Source organism: Dryobates pubescens, chromosome 33 (assembly GCF_014839835.1).
Source record: "Dryobates pubescens isolate bDryPub1 chromosome 33, bDryPub1.pri, whole genome shotgun sequence".
NCBI lineage: Eukaryota > Metazoa > Chordata > Aves > Piciformes > Picidae > Dryobates > Dryobates pubescens.
Window position 1 is genome coordinate 1,930,705 of NC_071644.1, and position 25,447 is coordinate 1,956,151.

Sequence of the window (25,447 nt, forward strand, 5' to 3'; positions counted from 1 at the left end):
AGCCAGCATCAACTACAGCCAGCATCAACTACAAACAGTGTTAACCACAGCCAGCATCAACCACAGCCAGCATTAACTACAGCTAGCATCAACTACAGCCAGCATGAACTACAGTGTTAACTACAGCCAGCATCAACCACAGCCAACATTAAGCATAACCAGCATTAACAACAACCAACATTAACTACAACCAGCATTATCTACAACCAGCATTAACAACAACCAACATTAAGTACAACCAACATTAACTACAACCAGCATTAGCTACAACCAACATTAACTACAACCAGCATTAAGTAAAACCAGCATTATCTACAACCAACATTAACTACAAGCAGCATCAACAACAACCAGCATCAACTACAACCAGCATTAAGTACCACCAGTATATTAAGTACAGCCAGCATTAACTACAGCCAATATCAACCACAACCAGCATTAAGCACAACCAGCATTAACTACAGCCATCATTAAGCACAACCAGCATTAACTACAGCCATCATTAAGCACAACCAGCATTAACTACAGCCAGCATTAACTACAGCCAGCAATAACTACAGCCAGCATTAAGCACAACCAGCATTAACTACAGCCAGCAATAACTACAGCCAGCATTAAGCACAACCAGCATTAACTACAAGCAGCATGAACTACTCCCAGCCCCTCTGGGCACTCCGATGTGGGTGTTCAGGTTTATGACAGGGTTGAGGGTTTGGATGGAAATGCTGGAAGGTGCTGTTAAGGCAGCAGGGAGCCCCCAACCCCCTTGTGGTGTCCTTCTGAACCGCTGTGAGCCGGCCCAAGCCCGCCCCAAGCTGCTCCTTGCTTGCCTCCCTCAGGCCCCCTCAGCCCAGACTCACATTTGCCGGGACCCCAGCGAGCCCCCGAAGACAATCATCTTGTCCTCAATGACACAGGAGGAGTGGCCTGCCATGGGAGGGGGGCCATGGGTGGTCACAATGCAGTTCCACCTAGGGGGAGAGGGAGGAATCATCAAACCATGGAGTTGTTTGGGTTGTAAAAGATCATTCAGGTCATCCAGTCCAACCCTTCCCTGCCTCTGCCAGGGCTGGGGCTAAACCCTGGCCCTCAGCACCACAGCTCTGCGGCTCTGAAACTCCTCCAGGGGTGGGGATTGAACCACCCCCCTGAGGAGCCTGTTCCAGTCTTTGAGAGCCCTTTCAGGGAAGAAGTTTCTTCTCATGCCCAACCTAAACCTCCCCTGGTGCAACTTGAGGCCATTTCCTCTCATCCTATCACTTGTAATCAGGGAGAAGAGACCAACCTGGCTCCAAAGCCTGGCTTCCTTTCAGGCATTCACCAGCAGGCTGGGAGGGCAAGAAGCAAAAACCCAGGGGCCAGCAAAGCCCTCAGGAACCTAAGGCCAGGTTGGATGAGGCCTTGAGCAACCTGGGCTAGTGGAAGGTGTCCCTGCCCAGGGCAGGGGGGGTTGGAACTGGATGAGCTTTAAGGTCTCTCCCAACCTAAATCCATTCTAGGATTTTGCTAGAGAGGAAAAGCTCCAAAGATCCAAACCACAAGAGAGCTAATTAGAAGCACCAAGGAGCTCCTGCATTTTGAAGGCTTGATGATGGAGGCAGTTGGAAATGTTGGCCCCTTTCAATTAAGTTCACCCTGCATGGTTTCCAACCTGGATTAATGGCAGCACTCTAATGACCCTGCCCCCAAGTGCCTTGGTTAATTGACACCTCTGATGATGAAAAGCTCTCAATGACAGAGGAGCAGGAACCATCCTGGCTTTGATACAGGACCTGCTCCTTTCTCACACCCAAGGAGCAAGGAGAAAGTTGGGGCTGGGACCAGCTCAGGGCTGTTTAAAGGACCATTCCTGCCACGGCCATCGTGGTCACTGCTGCATGCCTCAGCAGGAGCCCAGGAGCTGCAGAAGCTGAGTCTTCTTCATCCCTGTGGCCCTGGGTGGCAGGAGGATGGGACCAGGATAGTGTCAGTGGTGCCCAGGGACAGGACAAGGGGCAGTGGGCACAGACTGGAACATAGGAGTCCCTGCCCATGGCAAGGGGGTTTGGAGTAGATGACCTCTGAGGTCCCTTCCAGCCTAGGCCACTCTGTGGTTCTAGGTAAGAAGTTCCACCTAAACATGAGGAGAAACTTCTTTAGTTTAAGGATGGCAGAGCATGGGGCCAGGCTTGTGTCAGGGGTGCCCAGGGACAGGGCAAGGGGCATGGGCACAGACTGGAGCATCAGGAGTTCCATCCAAACATGAGGAGGAACTGCTTTAATTTAAGGGAGGCAGAGCCTGGGGCCAGGCTTGTGTCAGTGGTGCCCAGGGACAGGGCAAGGGCCATGGGCACAGACTGGAGCATCAGGAGTTCCATCCAAACATGAGGAGGAACTGCTTTAATTTAAGGGTGGCAGAGCCCTGGAGCAGGCTGCCCAGAGAGGTTGTGGAGTCTCCTTGCGTGGAGAGCTTCCAACCCCCCCTGGCCATTGTGCTCCTGGGCAAGCTGCTGTGGGTGCCCTGCTGGAGCAGGGGGGTGGACTGGATGAGCTCCAGAGGTCCCTTCCACCCCTCCACCACGCTGGGATGCTGTGAAAACAGTGCCTGAAAATCTGCTTCCTCACATCTCCCTTGGAGGGCCATGGCAGCTGTGAGCTTTGGACCATGGCTCACAGCAAGAAGCCCAGGAGCTGAGGCTTTATCTCCTGCTCTCCTCTAAGACCTCACTGGCTTGCAGCCAAATCAGTTCCACCTTTAAAACACTGCTGTTTAAAACAATCACATCCAGGTTTCCCACCTGGCTGGTTGGGAACACTCATGGAGTCTGCTGTGCTTTGGGTCTGGAGTCAAGAGCCCTAAGGAAGCAACCAGCACCCAAGAGGTGCCAGACAGCAGCATGTCCACGTCTCCAGTGTGCTCTTGGGTGTGGTTTTCCATACTGGGGGGGTGGGATGGTTATTTTTGTTTATGAGCATTGCAGACACACCAGGATTAGACCATGTGGAAACCAGGAGCGTGCCCAACTTCCCAGGTGGGCTCAAAGTAGACCTCCCCCAGCATTCCTTCATCTGTATCATCACCACATCATTTTCCAGGATCAAAGCCTGGAAGCCAGATGTGCTCTTACCAGTTTTTGGAGGGGGAGTAGGTATGGATCTCATCGAAGAACCTCTCTGGCTGGTGCAGAGGGTAAGGGCTTGGCCGTGTCCAGCCCCCAAAGAGCACAAGCAAGTCCTTGTAGACCACCAGCGTGGCCCCAGCCTTGGGGGAGGGGTAGGAACCTGGGCAAAGGAGAGAGAAGTGGGGGGGGGGAAGTTAGCAAAGCAGACTTGAACACAGGAGGCAACTCCAGAGGCTCCACCTTCAATCAAAAACCAGGGAAAGACGAAAAGAGCTGAAAAGCAGCAAAATTAGAGCTGGGAGCCTGGGAAGCCAAACTGCTGCCAATTTGTGTCAGCGTAATTAGCGGGAGCCTGAAAGCACAGCTCGTGGATGGCAAAACATCTGTCACTCAGTGGCAGGAAATTGCTGCCTTTCCAATGGATCCCTTGAAATTATTGCCTTAGTGCTGGGTAAAAGCAATAATTAGCTCCACATCCCCAGAAACATCTCCCCGGGCGAGGAGGGAGGACGACACCGAGAGGAACGCAGCCGCCGCGGCTTGGGGCAGAGCCACAGAGTGGGCTGGGTTGGAAGGGACCTCAAAGCTCAGCCAGTTCCAACCCCCCCCTGTGCCATGGGCAGGGACACCTCCCACCAGATCAGGCTGCTCGAGGCCTCATCCAGCCTGGCCTTCAGCACCTCCAGGGAGGGGGCAGCCACAAACTGGGAGTGACGAAATCGACAAGAAGGGCAGCAGGGCGATTAAAAAGGAGTTCAAGGCCCTTGGAGGATTGATTGATGGGGCAGGAGCTCAAGTGGTGTTCTGCTCATTCCCTCAGTGGCAGGGGTGTACACTGAGAGGAACAGGAGAACCCAGGCCATCAACAGCTGGCTAAGGGGATGGCGCCAGCAGCAGATGTTGGTCAGTTAGAGGGCAGAAGGGCTCTGCAGAGGGACCTCGACCGACTGGGCAGATGGGCAGAGGCCAACAGGATGGCATTCAACAAGTCCCAGTGCCAGGGGCTGCACTTTGGCCACAGCAACCCCAGGCAGAGCTACAGGCTGGGGACAGAGTGGCTGAGAGCAGCCAGGCAGAGAGGGAGCTGTGGGTGCTGATTGACAGCTGCCTAAACATGAGCCAGCAGTGTGCCCAGGGGGCCAAGAAGGCCAAGGGCATCCTGGCCTGCAGCAGGAAGAGTGTGGCCAGCAGGAGCAGGGAAGTCCTTGTGCCCTGTGCTCAGCACTGCTGAGGCCACACCTGGAGTCCTGTGTCCAGTTCTGGGCTCCTCAGTTTAAGAAGGACATTGAGAGACTTGAAGGTGTCCAGAGAAGGGCAACAGAGCTGGGGAGGGGTCTGGAGCACAGCCCTGGGAGGAGAGGCTGAGGGAGCTGGGGTTGCTTAGCCTGGAGAAGAGGAGGCTCAGGGGAGACCTCATTGCTCTCTACAACTACCTGAAAGCTGGTTGTAGCCAGGTGGGGGTTGGTCTCTTCTCCCAGGCACCCAGCAACAGAACAAGAGGACACAGTCTCAAGCTGTGCCAGGGGAGGTTTAGGCTGGAGGTGAGGAGAAAGTTCTTCACTGAGAGAGTTGTTAGCCATTGGGATGTGCTGCCCAGGGAGGTGGTGGAGTCCCCATCCCTGGAGGTGTTCAAGAGGGGAGTGGATGTGGCACTTGGTGCCATGGTTCAGTCATGAGGTCTGTGGTGACAGCTTGGACTTGATGATCTTTGAGGCCTCTTCCAACCTTAGTGAGACTGTGATACTGTGAGCCTCCCTGGGCAACCTGTGCCAGAGTCTCCCCAGCCTCACTCTAAAGAGTTTCTTCCTCATCTCCAGTCTCAATCTCCTCTCTTCCAGCTCAAAGCCATTGTCCCTTGTCCTATCACTCCCAGCCCTTGTCAAAAGTCCCTCCTTAGCTCTCCTGTAGCCCCCTTCAGGTACTGCAAGGCTGCTCTGAGGTCTCCCTGGAGCCTCCTCCAGGCTGAAGAGCCCCAGCTCTCAGCCTGTCCCCACAGCAGAGGGAGGTCCTCCACTGAACCCCATTTAGTGTTAAGCAGCAGGATCAAAGCCAAAAGGCTTTGCTGTGGCAATGAAGAGTTGCTCCTTGAGTCTGCAGAACAAAGTGCTCCTCTAAAAATTACCAAAGAGGCCTTCTGCTGGGTGGGTTTGAGGTTCAGAAGGTTCCACATGGACCTCCCAAGCAGGGCTGGTGCAAGCATGAGCAGGATGACCCCAGCTCTTGGCTTGGTGCTGTCATTCAATCATGGAATCCTGGGATGGTTTGGATTGGAAGGGACCTTAAAGAGCATTAAGTTCCAACCCTCTGCCAGGGGCAGGGACACCTCCTGCCAGCCCAGGTTGCTCAAGGCCTCATCCAACCTGCCTTTGAACAATTTCCAGGCTTGGAGCCTCCACACTTCTCTGGACAACCTGTTTCAGTGCCTCACCACCCCCATGGGGAGTTTGAACCAGCACCTCTCATTCTTTCACTCCATGCCTTTGTCAGAAGTCCCTCCTTAGCTTTCCTGTAGCCCCCTTCAGGTCCTGAAAGGCTGCCAGAAGGTCTCCCTGAAGCCTTCTCCATGCTGCACAACCCCAACTCTCCCAGCCTGGCCGCCCAGCAGAGGGCTTCCAGCCCTGCCAGCATTGCTGTGGCCTCCTCTGGCCCTGCTCCATCAGGTCCCTGTCTGTGCTGAGGACTCCAGAGCTGCCCCAGCGCTGCAGGGAGGTCTCAGCAGAGCACAGCAGAGGGGCAGAATCCCCTCCCCCTGGCCCCTGCTGCTGGGGATCAGCCCAGGACATGGCTGGGGCTGGGCTGGGAGTGCACAGTGCCAGCTTGTGGTGAGCTTCTCATCACCCAGCACCTGCATGTCCTTTTCCTCAGCACTGCCCTCTGTCCAGCCTGGATTTGTGCTTGGGATATGTCAGGAGATCATCCATCAGACCCTAAAATACAGCCCCTGGCCGCTCCGAGCTGCCGCGTCACTGCCTCGCCCCTGGGACAGGTGCTGAACAGCTTCCCAGGAAGGGCTCCAGCCAGGGCTGACGTGGCTGAGCATCCCCCTCTGCCATGGCCACCACCAGCAGCAGGGCAGATTCCTCCACCTCTGCAGTCAGGCTTTCAAAATAGTCCCAGAGAGCTCACCCAAGGACCGCGGCCACGCGTGCCCAGCGCCAGGGCACGTCTGCGCGCCCGGCCGCCGCAGCCCTCTCGCCCTCCTCCCCAGCGAGGCTGAGAGACCAAACCAACCTTCTCCTCCTCCTGATAGGACTTGGGAGAAACATTTTTAGCAGGTAATGACATGCAGAACAGGGACTATTTTTAAAAGAAACCAGAGCAGCTATTTTAAGAGGCTTGCAGCTGAGGGAAGCGATTGGGTTGCGGTGGGGTTGCCTACGGTGGGTGGGGAGAGCCCAGCCGAGCAACAACCCCTGGCCAGACACAGAGGAGATGACAAGGGGGGGCCCTGAGTCTGTCTTCAGGGATGTTTTGCTGCTCCTCTCAGGTATCTATGGGAGAAAAGGGGAACAAAAGTTGTGTAGGCCATGATCCTTGAGGCTGGAGCTGTACCCAAGGGCTCCTTAAAGATTCATAGATTGAGAGAATGGCTTAGGTTGGAAGGGACCTTAAAGATCATCTAATTCCAACCCCCCTGCCATGGGCAGGGACACCTCCCACCAGCCCTGGCTGCTCAAGGCCTCATCCAACCTGCCCTTGAACACCTCCAGGCAGGGGGCAGCCACAGCCTCCCTGGGCAGCCTGTGCCAGAGTCTCCCCAGCCTCACTCGAAAGAATCTCTTCCTCATCTCCAGTCTCAATTTCCTCTCTCCCAGCTCAAAGCCACTTCCCCTCGCCCTGTCACTCCCAGCCCTTGTCAAAAGTCCCTCCCCAGGTTTCTTGTGATGAGGGTGTCAGAACAGGGTCACATTTGGTTACTCTTTGTTCCCCAGCTCCAGTTCTCCTGGCTCATTCCGGGGCTGTGTGCATCTCATTCATCCACACCAGCAGGTTTCCAGCCTTGGTATTTCCCTGGCAGAGCAGAGAGTTGCTCTCCCAGCCTTGGCATCATGAACTTGACTGCTAGAAATGCTTCTACCTGACCTACTGGCTGGGCTTCTCCATCAAGGACACCACAGGGTGAAAGGTGCTGGGTTGAAACTGGGTTAAACAAGAAGAGTCTTGCCAGGATGGAGAACCAGGTCAGAGCTTTGCTCTGGTGAGACCTCACCTGGAATAGTGCAGACAGTTTTAGGCTCCCCAGGTCAGGAGGGACAGGGATCTGCTGGAGAGAGTCCAAGGGAGGGCTACTGATGCTGAAGAGACTGCAGCACTGCATGGGGACGAGAGGCTGAGAGCCCTGGGGGTGGATAGTGTGGAGAGGAGAAGGCTGAGAGGGGATTTGATCAATGTCTATCAATAGCTGAGGGCTGGGGGTCAAGAGGGAGGGGACAGGGACAGGCTCTGCTCACTGTGCCCTGGGATAGGACAAGGGGCAGTGGATATAAACTCCAGCCCAGGAGGTTCCACCTCAGCATGAGGAGGAACTTCTCTGTGAGGGTCCCAGAGCCCTGGAGCAGGCTGCCCAGAGAGGTTGTGGAGTCTCCTTCTCTGGAGCCTTCCCAGCCCCATCTGGATGTGTTCTGTGTGACCTGTGCTGGATTCCCTGCTCCTGCTCTGGCAGGGGGTTGGACTGGATGATCTTCAGAGGTCCCTTCCAACCCCTAACATCCTGTGAAAGGTCTGAGATGGTGCAGAGGGACAGAAGCCATCCTCCTGCTGTAACCTGAAGGTTAACCTCAGCCTCAGACATTGAGATGGTTCCTAAGTGAGTCACCAACATGTCAACAGCCCAGGGCAGAGTTCTGCCTGGGCTCTGCAGGGAGCTCTGCCTGTTGCTGGATGTTGGATGGCTGTCAGTGAGTGGAGTGTCCCCTCTGCAGCACGGGAAAGGTCTGCATTAAACCAGTCAAAGAGGAGCTGGCTTCTCAAAGCCTCTCCCAACCAGGCAAGGGGCATATCTGAGATGATCTCTCCAAGGGAGGTGCACCACAAGCTTGTCCTACCCAAGAAGGCTTCATGTTCTGCTGGTCAAGCAGCAACATGTGCCTGAAACGTGGAAGAGTTAATATCTTGTGTCTGGAGAAGCACTGGAGGGCTCCTGGGTGCCCTGAGAAGAGAGATGAAGCAGCTCCTGCCCTGCCCAGGCACAGGTGACCAGCAGCCTTTGTGACTTCAGGTCTCAAGTATGCAGAAGAGAGCAGGGCCAGGGCAGGAGGGACATCAAAGGGACCTGGCTCGGTGACTGGGGCCCCGGCAGGAGCTGCTCAAAGTCCGAGCTCTCCCAGCGGCGCCTCAAAGGCTCCCGCAGGCACACTCCGGGCGCGGGAGGGGCCTGTGAATGAAGCAGCTTCTGTCCCGCACCACCGCCCCGGGCGCCTGCAGAACAGCCTCCTGCATGGGATGTGGAGCTGCTGCAGTGGGGCCAGAGGAGGCCCTGAAGATGATCAGAGAACCTCCCCTACGGGGACAGGCTGGGAGAGTTGGGGCTGTTCAGCCTGGAGAGGAGAAAGCTCCAGGGAAACCTCAGAGCAGCCTGAGCAGAGTACCTGAGGGGGCTCCAGGAGACCTGGGGAGGGACTTGTGACAAGGGCTGGGAGTGCCAGGATGAGGAACAATGGCTTTGAGCTGGCAGAGGAGAGACAGACTGGAGATGAGGAAGAAATTCTTTGCAGTGAGGCTGGGGAGACTCTGGCACAGGCTGCCCAGGGAGGCTGTGGCTGTCCCCTGCCTGGGGGTGGCTGGATGAGGCCTTGAGCAGCCTGGGCTGGGGGGAGGTGTCCCTGCCCATGGCAGGGGGATTGGAACTGGAAGATCTTTAAGACCCCTTCCAACCCAACCCATTCCATGCCCCTATGAATTGTGCTGCCTCCAACTGCTCCCTTGCCCAGAGCAGGCTCTCCTTGTCGCATTTCCATGCCCTGCAACACCTCCCTGCCCTGCTGCACCTCCCTGCCCTGCTCTCGGCTTATCTGTCCTTTGGGAACAGAACTCGGGCAGGCAGAGGGGTGGTGGCACAATCCACTGCTCCTAAACTTAGAAGGCAGCATCTCACTCCAGCTGACTCTGTTTTTTTGGGTGGGATGAGCTGTTAAAGCTGGCCTGAGCTATTTCCACCCCCCCCCTCCCCCAGCTGATGGATTTTCCTGGCTGGCCAAGCAGATGCAGACTTTTCAAAACACAAACAAACAAAGATCTCCGGCCTCCACGGATGTTTGGAAGAGAAATGCCAACCCCCTGATAGCTCCTGACACGAGCCTGGGCTGTTATCTGCTTAGGATCTGCCCTCATAAGCATTTTTTTGTTCTTTAAAGCCTCATTTATTCATGCCTCTAATGCGAGGGGAGCAGCACACGGCACAGCTCAGCCAGCACGGGAAGCAAAGCCTGGCTGCAAGGGCACATGGAGCATGGACTTCCCCAGCAGCTTTTGACCTACAGCAGGTGGGACCCCCCCCTAAAATGAGGAGAAAAAGGTGGGAAGGATCCTAGAATGGCCTAGGTTGCAAAGGGCCTTGAAGATGATCCAGTTCAAACCCCCCCTGCCGTGGGCAGGGATGCCTCTCAACTAGCCTGCTGTGCTCAAGGCCTCATCCAGCCTGGCCTTGGACACTGCCAGAGAAGGGGCAGCCACAACCTCCCTGGGCAGCCTGTGCCAGACTCTCCCCACCCTCACACTGCAGAGCTCCTTCCTAATCATAGAATCAATAAGCTTGGAAAAGACCTCCAGTCTAAACCTGGGAGGGGATTCTGCCCCTCTGCTGTGCTCTGCTGAGACCTCCCCTGCAGGGCTGGGGCAGCTCTGGAGCCCTCAGCACAGACAGGAACCTGATGGAGCAGGGCCAGAGGAGGCCACAGCAGTGCTGGCAGGGCTGGAAGCCCTCTGCTGGGAGCCAGGCTGGGAGGGTTGGGGTTGTGCAGCCTGGAGAGGAGAAGGCTCCAGGGAGACCTTCTGGTGGCCTTGCAGTGCTTCAAGGGCTGAGCAGAAAGCTGGGGAGAGACTTTTTCTCAGGGCCTGCTGTGCCAGGCCAAGGGAGGATGGTTTGGAACTCAGAGAGAGAGATTGAGAGTGGAGAGAAGGGAGAAATGTTTGCCCCTGAGGGTGCTGAGAGCCTGGCCCAGGTTGCCCAGAGAGCTGGGAGCTGCCCCATGGCTGGAACCATCCCAGCTGAGGTTGGTTGTGGCTCTGAGCAACCTGCTCCGGCTGGGGATGTCCCTGCTGAGTGCAGGGCACTTGGACCTCATGACCTTGAGAGGTCCCTTCCAAGCCAAAGCGTTCCACGATCCACAGCCAGTGCCAGGACAAACCAACCCCAGCCCACAGCTGTGCTTCCAGCTCCCAAGCCAAGGCATTCCAGCCAGCTGCTGCAGCAGCCAGGGGAGCTCAGTGCACAAAGGCAGCCAAGCCCCCAAGTTCAAAAGCCACCAAAGATCTGCACACCAAAGCTGCAGGAAACCATCCCAGGGAAGGGCTCGGGGCTAACAGCCACGACCTGCACCTGCAAAACCAGGACAGGGCCTGGGCTGGGAGCATGGCAGCTGCTGCCTCTCCCTGCCAGCAAAGCACAGTTGGGCATCAGGCCTTCAGCTGGGGGTGCCTTCAGAATCCCAAAGGAAAAGCCAGAGGGAGATCATGCTGGGGTTGCTTAGCCTGGAGAAGAGGAGGCTCAGGGGAGACCTCATTGCTCTCTACAGCTCCCTGAAGGGAGGCTGGAGCCAGGTGGGGGTTGGTCTCTTCTCCCAGGCACCCAGCAACAGAACAAGAGGACACAGTCTCAAGCTGTGCCAGGGGAAGTTTAGGCTGGAGGTGAGGAGAAAGTTCTTTGCTGAGAGAGTTGCTAGCCATTGGGATGTGCTGCCCAGGGAGGTGGTGGAGTCCCCATCCCTGGAGGAGTTCAAGAAGGGATTGGATGTGGCCCTTGGAGCCATGGTCTTGTAGTCAGGAGGTGCTGGGTGAGAGGTTGGACTTGATGATCTCTGAGGTCTTTTCCAACCTTACTGATTCTGTGATTCTGTGATCATAGAATTGTTAGGGGTTGGAATGGACCTCAAGGAGCATCCAGTTCCAGCCCCCCTGCCATGGGGAGATGCTGAGCCTGAAGAGCCAGGCATGAAAGGCAACAGCTCCTGCTGACCAGTGCATGGTGTCTCCCAAGGGGTTTGGAGCCCTGCAGGGTCAGAGGGTTTGGGTGCAGCCCACCTGCAGAAGAACAAAAGCAGGGCAGGATGGCACCCCCAGGAGCTTGTGTGGCTGAGGCAAAACAAAAAGCAGTGGGGAAAAAGCAAATTCCTTTGAAGGAAGAAATGAGGCTGAGAGGATGGCTTGGACCTACTGCACCCTGCCCCTGCCCTCCCACAGCCCCAGCTCAGGGCTCTCCTCCCAGCAGCAGTTGGCTCTCCCTGGTGTAAACCAGGGGCACCCTGGGGAGGTGGAGAGCTCCTGCTCTGCCCCCACAGCTTGGCACAGGCAGAGCCCTCCAACAGCCTGGCAGCAGCCAGGGCCTGAGGCTCACTCTGGGCTCCTCAGCCCAGTGCTTAGGCTGCCAGAGAGAACATCAGCAACTGTGGCTCCCAACCTGGCAACCTCAGCCAGCCCAGCACCAGCCAGCCCAGCACCAGCCAGCCAGCCCAGCACCAGCCAGCCCAGCACCAGCCAGCCAGCCCAGCACCACCCAGCCAGCCCAGCACCATCCATCCAGCCCAGCATCACCATCCAGCTCCAGCACCAGCCATCCAGCCTATCATCACCCATCCAGCCCAGCACCACCATCCAAGCCCAGCACCATCCATCCAGCCCAGCATCACCATCCAGCTCCAGCACCAGCCATCCAGTCTATCATCACCCATCCAGCCCAGCACCACCATCCAAGCCCAGCACCATCCATCCAGCCCAGCATCACCATCCAAGCTGATCATCATCCATCCAGCCCAGCACCACCATCCATCCCAGCACCACTATCCAAGCCCAGCATCACCCATCCAGCCTATCATCACCCATCCATCCCAGCACCACCATCCAAGCTGATCATCACCCATCCAAGCCCAGTACCACCATCCAAGCCCAGCACCACCCATCCAGCTCAGCACCACCATCCAAGCTGATCATCACCCATGCAGCTCAGCATCACTGTCCAGCCCAGCACCACTATCCACCCCAGCTAAGGAATCCTTTGGCTCCACTCCATCACCTCAAGGTCCATCCCCAGCTTGCATGCCTGGGTGAGCTCCCCACATCTTTCCCCTTTGATGGGAAGGGAAACCAGAGAGGGCAAAGATAATGAATGCCTTTGCTTCCCAGGCCAGCTGGGATTTTTCCACAGCAGTCTGCAGAATTGCCTGAACATTTTCCCCCCACCAGCAGTTTGTGAGGTTTCCAACCCTCAGGCAGACAACAAGCTGGGGAGCTGCGGTCTGGAGGCCAAGCATCCCAGCACCGGCAGCGCCTTCGGGAGACGCCAAAGGAGAGCTCCCCCGAGGGGGGCAGACATCCCCATGGCATGCTGCACACCACAGCCTGCCTCAAGTCAAACCCCAACAGTCAGGACTGGATCCAGCATCTGACATTCACAGAATCCTAGGATGGCTCAGGTTGGAAGGGACCTCAGAGATCATCGATTCCAACCCCCCTGCCACGGGCAAGGACAGCTCTCAACCAGCCCAGGTTGCTCCAGGCCTCATCCAACCTGGCCCTGGACACCTCCAGGGAGGAGGCAGCCACAGCCTCCCTGGGCAGCCTGTGCCAGAGTCTCCCCAGCCTCACACTGAAGAACTTCTTCCTCAGCTCCACTCTAACCCTGTTCTGCCTCAGCTCCAAACCCTTCCCCCTTGGTCTGGCTCAGACCCCCTCAGCAAAAGTCTCTCTGCAGCCTTCCTGCAGGATCCCTTCAGGTCCTGGCAGGCAGCTCTGAGGTCCCCCTGGAGCCTTCTCCTCTGCAGGCTGCACAGCCCCAGCTCCCTCAGCCTGTGCTCCCAGCAGAGCTGCTCCAGCCCTTGGAGCATCTTTGTGACCTCCCCTGGACTTCCTCCAGCAGCTCTGTGTCCTTCTTGTGCTGGGGACAGCAGAGCTGGAGGCAGGGTTGGAGGTGAGGTCTGAGCAGAGCAGAGCAAAGGGTCAGAAGTTAACCCCCAAGCTTTGGGGCTGGATCCAGCATCTGACATTCACCTGGGTTCATCCCTGTGTCCTTCAAAACAGAGCAGTGGGATGAAAACCAATTTCCAGACCAGCTTTGCCTGGGTCTGTTTAAACCCTAAAGCTTCCAAGGAGCCAGGAAAGTATCAGCTTCCCCTGCCAAAGCCACAGGCAATTTAGTGTGCCCTCACATTTGGCTTGAAGAACAGAAATTCCTCGCTGGGAAGCAGACAGGAATTTAGCTTTGTAAGAGTTTAAAGGAAAACTCCACAAGATGAGGGCTCTGGAGCAGCTCCCTTGTGAGGAAAGGCTGAGAGGATTGGGGCTGCTTAGGCTGGGGAAGAGCAGCCTGAGGGGGAGCTCATCAATGCTGAGCAATGCTTCCAGGGTGGGTGGCAGGAGGATGGGGCCAGGCTCTTGTCAGTGATGCCCAGGGACAGGACAAGGGGCAGTGGGCACAGACTGTTGACTCATGGCAAAGGGGTTTGGAGCAGATGACCTCTACCCCTCTACCTCTATCCCTTCCAGCCTAGGCCACTCTGTGGTTCTAGGTAAGAAGTTCCACCTAAACATGAGGAAAAACTTCTTTAGTTTAAGGATGGCAGAGCCTGGGGCCAGGCTTGTCTCAGGGGTGCCCAGGGACAGGGCAAGGGGCCATGGGCACAGACTGGGACATCAGAAGTTCCACCTAAACATGAGGAGGAACTGCTTTAATTTAAGGGTGGCAGAGCCCTGGAGCAGGCTGCCCAAAGCAGAGGTGGAGTCTGCATCTCTGGAGAATTTTCAGACCCACCTGGCTGTGCTCCTGTGTGACCTGCTCTGGTGGCCCTGCTCTGGCAGGGGGGTTGGACTGGATGATCTTCCAACCCCTACCACTCTGTGAGTCTGTGAAGATCTCATTTGGCTCCCCAACAGGAGACAAATAGGAGCTTGCTGTCTCCAAAGAGGGAGACAAACCCTCTGCAGACACACAGAGAACCATGGATCCACTTCTTCTGGAGAAGACCTTTAAGCTCATTGAGATGGAATGGAATAGAATGGAATGGAATGGAATGGAGTGGAATAGGATAGGATAGGATAGGATAGGATAGGATAGGATAGGATAGGATAGGATAGGATAGGATAGAATAGAATAGAATTACAGGTTGGAAAAGGCCTTGGAGATCATCCAGTCCAAGCTATCACCCAACACCATCTGATCAACTCAACCATGGCACCAAGTGCCTCAGCCAGGCTCTTCCTAAACACCTCCAGGGATGGGGACTCCATCACCTCCTGGGCAGCACATTCCCATGGCCAATCTCTCTTGCTGCAAAGAATTTCTTCCTAACATCCAGCCTAAACCTCCCCTGGCACAGCTTGAGACTGTGCCCTCTTGTTCTGGGGCTGGGTGCCTGCCTGGGAGAAGAGCCCAACCCCCACCTGGCTCCAACCTCCCTGCAGGGAGTTGGAGAGAGCAAGAAGGTCTCCCCTGAGCCTCCTCTGCTCCAGGCTAAGCAACCCCAGCTCCCTCAGCCTCTCCTCCCAGAGCTGTGCTCCAGACCCCTCCCCAGCTTTGTTGCCCTTCTCTGGACACCTTCCAGCAGCTCAACCTCTTTCCTAACCTGAGGAGCCCAGAACTGGACACAGGACTCCAGGTGTGGCCTAAGCAGTGCTGAGCACAGGGCACAAGGACTTCCCTGCTCCTGCTGGCCACACTCTTCCTGCTGCAGGCCAGGATGCCCTTGGCCTTCTTGGCCCCCTGGGCACACTGCTGGCTCCTGTTCAGCCTACCATCAACCACTCCCCCCAGGTCCCTCTCTGCCTGGCTGCTCTCAGCCACTCTGAGCCCAGCCTGTAGCTCTGCCTGGGGTTGTGGCCAAAGTGTAGATCTGCTGCCTCCAACACACCTCTGAGGTAAGGAGGGGGGAAAAGCCCCAATGACCACTGCAAGGTTTTCTTGCCAGTTTAGGGGGGTGTGTACCCTACCCCCAGCACCCCCTGTGATGGAGAAGAGAAGGCTTCAGGGACACCTAAGAGCAGGCTCCCAGTACCTGAAAGGGCTCCAAGAAGGCTGAAGAATGACTTCCCTGCTCCTGCTGGCCACACTCTTCCTGATGCAGGCCAGGATGCCCTTGGCCTTCTTGGCCCCCTGGGCACACTGCTGGCTCCTGTTCAGCCTACTATCAACCACTACCCCCAGGTCCCTCTCTGCCTGGCTGCTCTCAGCCACTCTGTCTCCAAGAAAGGGCTCCAAGAAGGCTGCAGAGGGACTGCTTGCAAAGGCCTGCAGGGCCAGGAGGAGAGGCAGTGGTTTGGAAGGAGAGCAGAGCAGATTGAGATCGGATGTGAGGAACAAGTTCTGCACCAGGAGGGTGGTGGAAGACTGGAACAGGTTGCCCAGGGAGGTGGTTGGGGCCCCAGCCCTGGAGATACTCAAGGTGAGGCTCGGCAGGGCTCTGGGCAAGCTGCTCTGGTGGAGGGGGTCGGACTGGACGGCCGTTGGAGGTCCCTGCCAAGCCAAAGCCGCTGTGTGGCTCTGTGTTTAGAGGCAGAACAAGTTCCCAGCACGCTCCCAGGGTTGAATTTCCACCTGAGAGTGACAGCAGGCCGGGGAACAAGCCCAGTCAAACCCAGGCTGCCGAGCCCAGGCTCTGGGTGCCTGCAATCTCGACGAGGTGGAGGCTCAGATCCCCAGCGGGGAGCAAAGTCACCTCGGCGCTGTTGCAATGGCACACACACACACACACACACTCCAGTTAGCTGGTGTTTGTTTGGTGTGTGTGTGCTGCCTCTGCCCTGACAAAGCTGCTGCAAAAGGAGAGGCAGTGCCCTCTGAACCCTGTGCAACAGGATTATTGAGTCACTCCGGGCTAATGCGCAGCAAAAATGTCCTTAGCCAGCACTTGAGCAAACAGTGAGCGGAGAGGAGTGCCAGGGCACCCCGGGGCACCCCAGGGCTTTGCCCCCTTAGCTCCTAATAAGGCAAATGGCTGCAATCCAGGCACCTCTGTGCTGCAGGAGAGGCTTCAGCAGCCACAGAAAGGGGTTGGGTGGCAGGTTGCTTGGAGCCACAACCAACCTCACCTGGTGCCAGCCGTGGGGCATCTCCCACCTCTCTGGGCGGCCTGGGCCAGGCTCTCACTGCCCTCAGGGGCAAACGTTTCTCCCTTCTCCCCACTCTCAGTCTCCCTGTTTGAGTTCAAACCATCCTTCCTTGCCTTGGCACAACAAAGTCTCTCCCCAGCTTTCTGATTAAACCTTTGAAGCACTGCAAGGCCACCAGGAGGTCTCCCTGCAGCCTTCTCCTCTCCAGGCTGCACAACCCCAGCTCTCCCAGCCTGGCCTCCCAGCAGAGGGCTTCCAGCCCTGCCAGCACTGCTGTGGCCTCCTCTGGCCCTGCTCCATCAGGTCCCTGTCTGTGCTGAGGACTCCAGAGCTGCCCCAGCACTGCAGGGGGGTGGTGTCCCAGGGGCAGGACCCCCTCCCTGCCCCTCCTGCTGGCCGTTCGGGCCCATCCCGAGCGTTTCTCAGCCAGCAGCATCACTCCTCGGGGTGAGGTCACCCCGGATTCCCCTTCGCAATCCTCTCACCTGCTTTTGGGAAATGCAAATCTGGCCCTGGGGTGCAGGGAGCTGCTGTTGCAAGAGCTGCCTTGCCCTCCAGGTGGGTGGAATCTCAACACCAGCCAGCGATCCACCTCCCTCTGCTTTCAAACACGGGCTCCCCCCGCCCCCTCCTCGTACCCTGCAGACTTCCAAGTGATTTGGGTAACAGTCTGACATCCTACACAAGAGCTCCGATGCCAATTAAAAACGAGCTCAGCCCTCGCAGACAAAAGGGCTGATGGGCTCCTACGACTCCTCTTCCCTCCAGGAGGGATGGAAATTGCTGGATCAGGCTGCACTACGCCCTAATCAGCGGCTAATTGCAGGGAAGGGACAGAGCTCTGTCCGGGGGGGTTAGCGGCGGGGCACGTCCCTGCCTCTGCTGAGCTCCGCAGTTTTGCCTCCAGTCAGGCTCCTGCTGCGCTGGCTGCGGCCCGAGGAAGGCAGCACGCAGCCCCCAGAGGACTGCTGCAGCAGGGGGCATCTGCTGGGGGGGTGCTGGGGGGTAGGAGCTACCGCGGGGCTGAACAGCCCTCAGCTGCCCTTGGAACGGGCAGGGGCTGAGGAGTCGCAGGGAGGGCAAAGAGCTCAGCCTTGGGAAGAGCTCGTCTCAAAATCTGCTGCACAGCAGATGCAGCTGTGGGCTGGAACCCCAACATCTGCCTGCTGAGACCCCAACAGCTGCCTGCTGAGACCCCAACATCTGCCTGCTGAAACCCCAGTATCTGCCTACTGAGACCCCAACATCTGCCTACTGAAACCCCAACATCTGCCTACTGAGACCCCAACATCTGCCTGCTGAGACCCCAAGATCTGCCTACTGAGACCCCAAGATCTGCCTGCTGAAACCCCAGTATCTGCCTACTAAGACCCCAACATCTGCCTGCTGAGACCCCAAGATCTGCCTGCTGAAACCCCAGTATCTGCCTACTAAGACCCCAACATCTGCCTGCTGAGACCCCAAGATCTGCCTACTGAGACCCCAACATCTGCCTGCTGAGACCCCAAGATCTGCCTACTGAGACCCCAACATCTGCCTGCTGAAACCCCAGTATCTGCCTACTAAGACCCCAACATCTGCCTGCTGAGACCCCAAGATCTGCCTGCTGAAACCCCAGTATCTGCCTACTGAGACCCCAACATCTGCCTGCTGAAACCCCAGGATCTGCCTGCTGAGACCCCATGTACCCAGTGAAACCCCAGCATCTGCCCAGGGGAACCCCAACATCTGCCCAGTGAAACCCCAACATCTGCCCACTGAAACCCCAACATCAGCCTAGCAACAGCCCCAGGACCCCACTCAAAGGGCTGTGCAGAGCCCTCTTTGCACCCCCCTCCTAGCCAGCCCTTCCCTCCCGTGCTGCCTGCCCCACTTGGAGCTCACTTCCAGGCCCTGGGCTGCTGCCCTGTGCCTTCCTCGCTCTTCTCCCTCATTCCGGTAAATCCAGCGCTGACTGCCAAACTCCCTCCTTACTTCAGGGACAAATATTCACCTTCTGGACTGCAGCCAGCCATGAGCTAGTGCTTCATCACTCCCCATGCCCACCAGACTGCAGGAGATGCCTTTGTGAGAGCCCTAAAGCCAGGCTGGGAGGGTTTAGAGCCTTGGGGAGCGTGCGGCGCTGCCTGGGGTCCGTCCTGCAGGGCCAACCTCGGGACTCCATCCCCAGCCTTGCAGATGGAATTCTGCCGGCTGGGAGGCCTCGGCAGGAGCTCCTGCCGATAGATGTCAGCACAGGCTGCCCAAAAGCCTCCCAGCAGGACCTTTCTGAAGGCTCCTCAAAGCTCCCTCCCAGCCGACAAGATGTATCTAGCCCTGGGGTTTTATGTCACCGAAGCCAAACTAGAGCTGTCCCTGAAGAGGAATTTAGCTGCCAGGGAGGGGAGGACAGAGCTGGAAGGAGAAGTAACTCAACAGAACATCCAGAGGAGGCCACAGAGATGATCAGAGAGATGCAGAACCTCCCCTATGGGGACAGGCTGGGAGAGCTGGGGCTGTTCAGCCTGGAGAAAAGGGGCTCTGGGGAGACCTCAGAGCAGCCTTCCAGCACCTGAAAAGGCTCCAGGAGAGCTGGGGAGGGACTTGTGACAAGGGTTGGGAGTGACAGGATGAGGAACAATGGCTTTGAGGTGGAAGAGAGGAGACTGAGACTGGAGATGAGGGAGAAATTCTTTCCAGTGAGGGTGGGGAGAGACTGGCACAGGTTGCCCAGGGAGGCTGTGGCTGCCCCCTGCCTGGAGGTATCCAGCCTGGCCTTGAATAAGGCCCTGAGCAAGCTGTGCTGGTGGGAGGTGGCCCTGCCCACGGCAGGGGGGTTGGAACTGGCTGACCTTTAAGGTCCCTTTCACCACAACCCATTCTATCAATCTCTGAACATGACCAGGGAGGTCCCAACCAGCCACTTCCATCAGCCCTTGGTACCTCCTGAGCTGAGGGATGACAGCAGCCGCCTGGGGCAGGAGCCAGTCCAGGCTATCAGCTTCCTTGCTGCTGCAAGACATTAATTATAGCTGAGACCACACCAACATAAACACCCTGTGTGTGGGGCTGGGGCAGCCCTTGGCAGATGTCAAAGCCTCCTTTCCTGAAAAGGAAATAAAAGAGAAGGTTTCCCAGAGGCCTTGGCTGCTCTGGCAGCCTCCTGCCGGCACGCAAAGACCTCGGGCTCCCATCAGCCCAACTCAGCTGAGCTGATAGCCACCAGACATGAAGTTCTCTGCAGGGCTGGGAAATCAAACCTCAGGGAACAGAAAGAGGCAGGGGGGGAAAGGCCTGTAAGAAAAAAATAAAAGCACAAAACCTCCAGTCTGACTTGTGCTGAGTTTGTGCTCAGTTGGGCAGACGACAGAGCTGCTCCTCGAGAGCAGAGCGCTGCAGGCTCTGGGAGTCTGGAGGGAGAGGGACTGCAGGAGGGAGAGCTCAGCATCATGGAACTGTTTGGGTTGGGAAAGGCCTCTAGGGTCATCCAGTCCAACCAGCAACCCAACCCCACCATGGCCACCAAACCCTGGCCCCAGGTGCCATGGCCACACACATCTTGAACACCTCCAGGGGTGAGGACTCCACCATCTCCCTGGGCAGCCTGTGCCAGTCCCTGACCACTCCTGCAAGAGAAACTGTTCCTCATGTCCAACCCAACCCTCCCCTGGCACAATTTGAGCCATTTCCTCTCATTCTATCACCTGATAGTAGGGAGAAGAGACCAACCCCCACCTCACTGCAGCTTCCTCTCAGGGAGCTGTAGAGAGCCAGGTTTCCCCCTCAGCCTTCTTTTCTCCAGGCTAAAGCTCAGTTCCCTCAGCTGCTCCTCCCCAGCCCTCTTCTCCAGACCCTTCCCCAGCAGCTTCCTTGCCCTTCTCTGGACCTGCTCCAGTGCCTGGCCACTCTTGCACTCTTTCCTAACCTCCAACCTAACCTTCCCCTGGCACAATTTCAGGCCATCTCCTCTTGTTCTTCCTGATGGTAGGAAGAAGAGACCAAGCCCCACCTGTCTCCAACCTCCTTTCAGAGAGAATTTCTCCTCATCCTTTCAACAGCAGGTACCCAGCTCTCAGATGTGAGACACCTTCACAAGCTTCCCAACAAAGAAGTGCAACCAGCAGGACAGGGAGGGGATTCTGCCCCTCTGCTCTGCTCTGGTGAGATCCCACCTGCAGCACTGCCTCCAGTTCTGGTGCCCCCAGCACAGGAAGGGCCTGGAGCTGTTGGAGAGGGTCCAGAGGAGCAGAAGAGTTGGGGCTGTTCAGCCTGGAGAAGAGAAGGCTCCAGGGAGACCTCAGAGCAGCCTTCCAGTACCTGAAGGGGCTCCAGGAGAGCAGGGGAGGGACTTTGGACATGCACTGTGAGTGCCAGGCTGAGGGACAATGGCTTTGAGCTGGGAGAGGGGAGACTGAGCCTGGAGATGAGGCAGAAACTCTTTCCAGTGAGGCTGGGGAGACTCTGGCACAGGCTGCCCAGGGAGGCTGTGGCTGTCCCCTACCTGGGGGTGTTCAAGGCCAGGCTGGATGAGGCCTTGAGCAAGCTGGGCTGGTGGGAGGTGTCCCTGCCCATGGCAGGGGTTTGGAACTGGCTGAGCTTTAAGGCCCCTTCCAGCCCAACCCATTCCATGACTCTGAACTCCCTGGGAGCTCCTGGGTGCTCAGCACCACCATGCCTCAGCTGTTTATTTGCCTTCCCAAGGACTCCCAACCCCCAATCCTAATTTTTTGCTGACTTTGGTCTTCTTATTGAGCCAGAGGGCTGCAGATAGCTGTCCCCAGTTCTGCTCCAGCACTCTCATCCCCAAGATTTGCAGTTGGCCTGGGGGTCACCTACTTCAGTCTGCTTCAGATGACACAGGGGGGTCACGTCCTCCCCACGCCGCTGCCGGCCAGCCCTGCCAGCCCTGCTGCTGCTCCAGGCTACTTCTGTGCCTCACAAACAGGGACCAAAAAAGGAGGCTGAAAATTCTCCACATCCATCCTGGGGGCTGATAAAGGTGATAGTGGGAAAAATTCCTGCCTTAATCTCTGGAGGGATCTGCAGCCAGAGAGTTCCTCTCTGAGCAGCTGACAGAGTTAAAGCAACAAGGCTCTCTTTTCCCTTGCTGCTCTGCTTGATCCACCCTGACAGTGTCTTAAGAAGGGTTAGAGAGACACACAAGAAAGCTTCTAGAGAGATAAATGTTGTACAGGAAGATTTAAAGGCCTGGGTAAATCCCTCTGCCATCACCCAGGAGACAAGAGTGTTACAACCCCCAGCCCTTCTTGAGCCCCTGGCTCTTGGGGATGTGCAGGCTGCTGGTTTTATCACTGCCAGGTTGCCAGCTCCCATCTGAGCCAGCTCCTGAGAGACTCCCTGCAGACCTTCTGAGCAGCTGAGTGTCTCCCCTGAAACACCAGCAAGGAGGGGTGGCAGCCAGTGAGCTGTGGAGCACAGCTGGGAAGGGGAAAGAGAAGGCCACCAGCAGCCTGGCCTGGATCAGCAATGCTGTGGGCAGCAGGGAAGTGATTGTGCCCCTGGGCTGGGCACTGGTGAAGCCACAGCTTGAATCCTGGGTTCAGTTCTGGGCCCCTCACTCCAAGAAGGACATTGAGGAGCTGGAGCAGGTCCAGAGAAGGGCAGGGAAGCTGGGGAAGGGTCTGGAGAAGAGGGCTGGGGAGGAGCAGCTGAGGGAGCTAAGGCTTAGCCTGGAGAAAAGAAGGCTGAGGGGGAAACCTCCTGGCTCTCTACAGCTCCCTGAGAGGAATTGCAGCCAGGCAGGGGTTGGTCTCTTCTCCCTAGTATCAGGTGATAGAATGAGAGGAAATGGCTGAAATTGTGCCAGGGGAGGGTTAGGTTGGACATGAGGAACAGTTTCTCTTGCAGGACTGGTCAGGGACTGGCACAGGCTGCCCAGGGAGGTGGTGGAGTCCCCAGCCCTGGAGGTGCTCAGGAAATGTGGCCATGGCACCTGGGGCCAGGGTTTGGTGGCCATGGTGGGGTTGGATTGCTGGTTGGAGTGGATGACCTTAGAGGGCTTTTCCATGATTCTCTAAGTGCAGTGTCCACAGAGCCCCAGGCTCTCCATGAGGGAGATTCAGCATCCTCTGGACTCAGACCAACTCATGGGCTCCAGGAGGAAGGGCTGCATGGGAGCTCCTCCTGCCTGGCCTCATTTCTGCACTGCTGTACAGCTCAGCTCAGCCCCTGCTCAGCTCAGCCCTTGCCTTAAAGGGAAGCAGAAGTCCCCAGATCTGTGCTGAGACAGGAAGAAAACCACAGCTGGAATACTGTGGCCAGTTGTGGGCTCCCCAGGTCAGGTCAGGAGAGACAGAGACCTGCTGGAGAGAGTCCAGTGGAGAGCTACAAGGAGCTACACATCTCCCCTGTGAAGAGAGACTGAGAGCCCTGGGGCTGTTCAGTCTGGAGAGGAAAAGGCTGAGAGGGATCTGCTGGATGCTGTGGGGGTCAAGTGGAGGGGGCCCAGCTCTTTTGGGTGGTGCACAGTAATAAGACAAGGACCAATGGATACAAACTTGAACAGAGAAGGTTTCAGCTCACCATGAGGAGGAACTTCTTGACTGTGAGGCTCCCAGAGCCCTGGAGCAGGCTGCCCAGAGAGGTTGTGGAGTCTCCTTCCCTGGAGACTTTCCAAACCCATCTGGATGTGCTCCTGTGTGAGCTGCCCTGGGTGCTCCTGCTCTGGCAGTGGGGCTGGACTGGATGATCTCTGGAGGTCCCTTCCAACTTCTACCATTCTGTGATCACCACTCAGAACAGCCATTTCTCTTCAAGCCACGTCTCTTCCAGCCTCCTCTATTGCATTTCCCCCTCTGTTGTTCCCTCCAACACACTCCTCCCACAGCAGGCTGAGCTGTCTGAGGCAGCACAGGAGGGCTGAAGCCTCTCTGCCCGTGGCAATGCCCTGGTCAGAGCTGTGCCTCTCTGCCCTGCTGCTGAAGGCATGGCTCCAAGCCCAGCTCCCACAGCAGGGATTGGTTTTCTCCCCTCATGTTTCACCTGCAGATCCAACTGTGCTGAACTTTCAGCTAGCAAAGAGCACTGAGAGCTGGGAACTGGGGAGGGAAACCACCAGATGCTTTGGTCTGCTGGTGTAAAACCATCCTAACCAGCTCAGCTGGGGCAAGGCCAACTGCAGCCTGGCAGGAGTACAGGGAGGGGATTCTGCCCCTCTGCCCTGACCCCACCTGCAGCACTGTGTCCACTTCTGGTGCCCCCAGCACAAGGACATGGAACTGTTGGAGAGGGTCCAGAGGAGGCTATGATCAGGGGGCTGAAGGGGGCTACAGGAGCTGGGGAGCATCTCCAGTTGTTCCCAGCACCCACAGAGGTCACAAAGTCACTCCAGGAGTTCATTGCTCTCTCCCAGCTTGAGTGTGAGGTGCAGAGCCTGTTTGGCAATTCAAGGGAGGAGTGACTGTTCCTCACCTGGTCCACAGGGACACCAGGCTGCTGCTGCTGCTCTCTGGCATGGCAGGAATGTGGTGCTGGAGGCAAGCAGGAATTGCTTTGAAGAAGCCAACCTGCCCACAGAGGAGGTGGGAAGCGGCCCAAGGCTCCAGGCTGGTGGCAGCAGAGTTGGCCTGAACCCAGTGAGCTGTCACAGGGGTTCTGAGCCTGACACATTCAGAGGCTGGGCAGGGACACCTTCCACCAGACCACTCTCTTCCCACCCTCACTGTAAGAATTTCTTCCTGAGCTCCAGTTTCATCTCCCCTCTTCCAGCTCAAAGCCACTGCCCCTCCTCCAAACCCCTTCACTGCTGATTTTCCATCTCTTCCCTTGAAATGTTTCACAGTCACAGAATACAGCTGGAAGAGACCTCCAAGCTCCTCCAGTCCAAGCCTCCACGCAGCACTGCAGCCTCACCACCAAACCATGGCCCTAAGCACCAGGCCCACCTTGAACCCCCCCAGGGATGGGGACTCCAGCACTGCCCTGGGCAGCCCATTCCAAAGCTGGAGAACCCTTCCAGGGCAGAAATATTTCCTGAGCTCCAGCCTGAGCCTCCCCTGGGGCAGCTTGGAACCATTGCCTCTGCTCCTGGCCCTGGGCACCAAGGAGCAGAGGCTGCCCCCTCCTCACCCCAACCTCCCTGCAGGGAGCTGCAGAGAGCAGTGAGGTCTCCCTCAGCCTCCTCTCCTCCAGCCTCAACCCCCCCAGCCCCCTCAGCCCTCCTCCAGCCCAGGGGCTCCAGGCCCTTCTCCAGCCTGGCTGCCCTGCTCTGGACACCTCCAGCCCCTCAGTGTCCTTCCTGCAGGGAGGGCCCAGGGCTGAGCACAGCCCTCCAGCTGTGGCCTGCCCAGAGCTGAGCACAGGGGGATGGTCACCTCCTGGCCCTGCTGCCCACCCTGCTTCTGCCCCAAGCCAGGAGGCCATTGCCCTGCTTGGCCCCCTGGGCACTGCTGGCTCCTGGGCAGTGGCTGCCACCCAACCCCCCCAGGTGCCTCTCCAAGCTGCAGCTTTCCAACCCCACATCCCCAGGGCTGGAGCTCCCAGGTTGTGACCCAGGGGCAGAAGGTTCCTCACTAATGACACAAGACTTCCTTAGAGACATTTTTCCAGCCTACCCCAGAGAAGAAAGGCACAAAGCAGCATCTTGTGCCTGGCACAGACCAACCCAGGGCCCCCAGAGCTCTGAGCAACACCCAAGTTCCACAGAGCTGCAGCTCAGAGCCAGCCAGCCAAGCTCCAGGCTCACCCTTGGAAGGCCACTAATGAAGGTGAAACTCTCTGCTGGAGGATGGTCCTTCCTTGGCAGAGCAGGGTGGATCTGGCTGCTTCCAAAGGCAGCCAAGCCCAGCTCCTGCTCCCTGCAGGTTGTGTTTGGCTGCACAAAGGGTGGGAGGTTTGCAGCCCTCCCCTGGCAGCAGCAGGCTCTGCCTTTCTGCCTGTGCCACCAGTCAGAGAGACCCAGGGAACCATGGAGATGTTTGGGTTGGAAAGCACCTTCAGGATCACCCAGCCCAGATCTAACTCCTCCAAGGCTGGTGCTAAACCCTGGCCCTCAGCACCACACCTCTGTGGCTCTGAAACACCTCCAGGGGTGGGGATTCAACCCCCTCCCTGGGAAGCCTGGGCCAGGCTTGGAGAACCCTTTCAGGGAAGGA

At 57.3% G+C, this 25,447-nt stretch overlaps 1 protein-coding gene across 1 annotated transcript in view; it reads right to left on the reverse strand.

Moving 5' to 3' along the window:
- Window positions 1–25,447, reverse strand: part of FBXO42 (F-box protein 42) — an 88,509-nt gene that overhangs the window by 6,716 nt on the left and 56,346 nt on the right. Inside the window, exons 5-6 of the mRNA XM_054175772.1 lie at window positions 3,108–3,261; window positions 861–971 (exon numbers count right to left, since the gene is read on the reverse strand). Coding sequence (XP_054031747.1) covers window positions 861–971; window positions 3,108–3,261 — 265 coding nt within the window. The remainder of the gene's footprint in view (window positions 1–860; window positions 972–3,107; window positions 3,262–25,447) is intronic.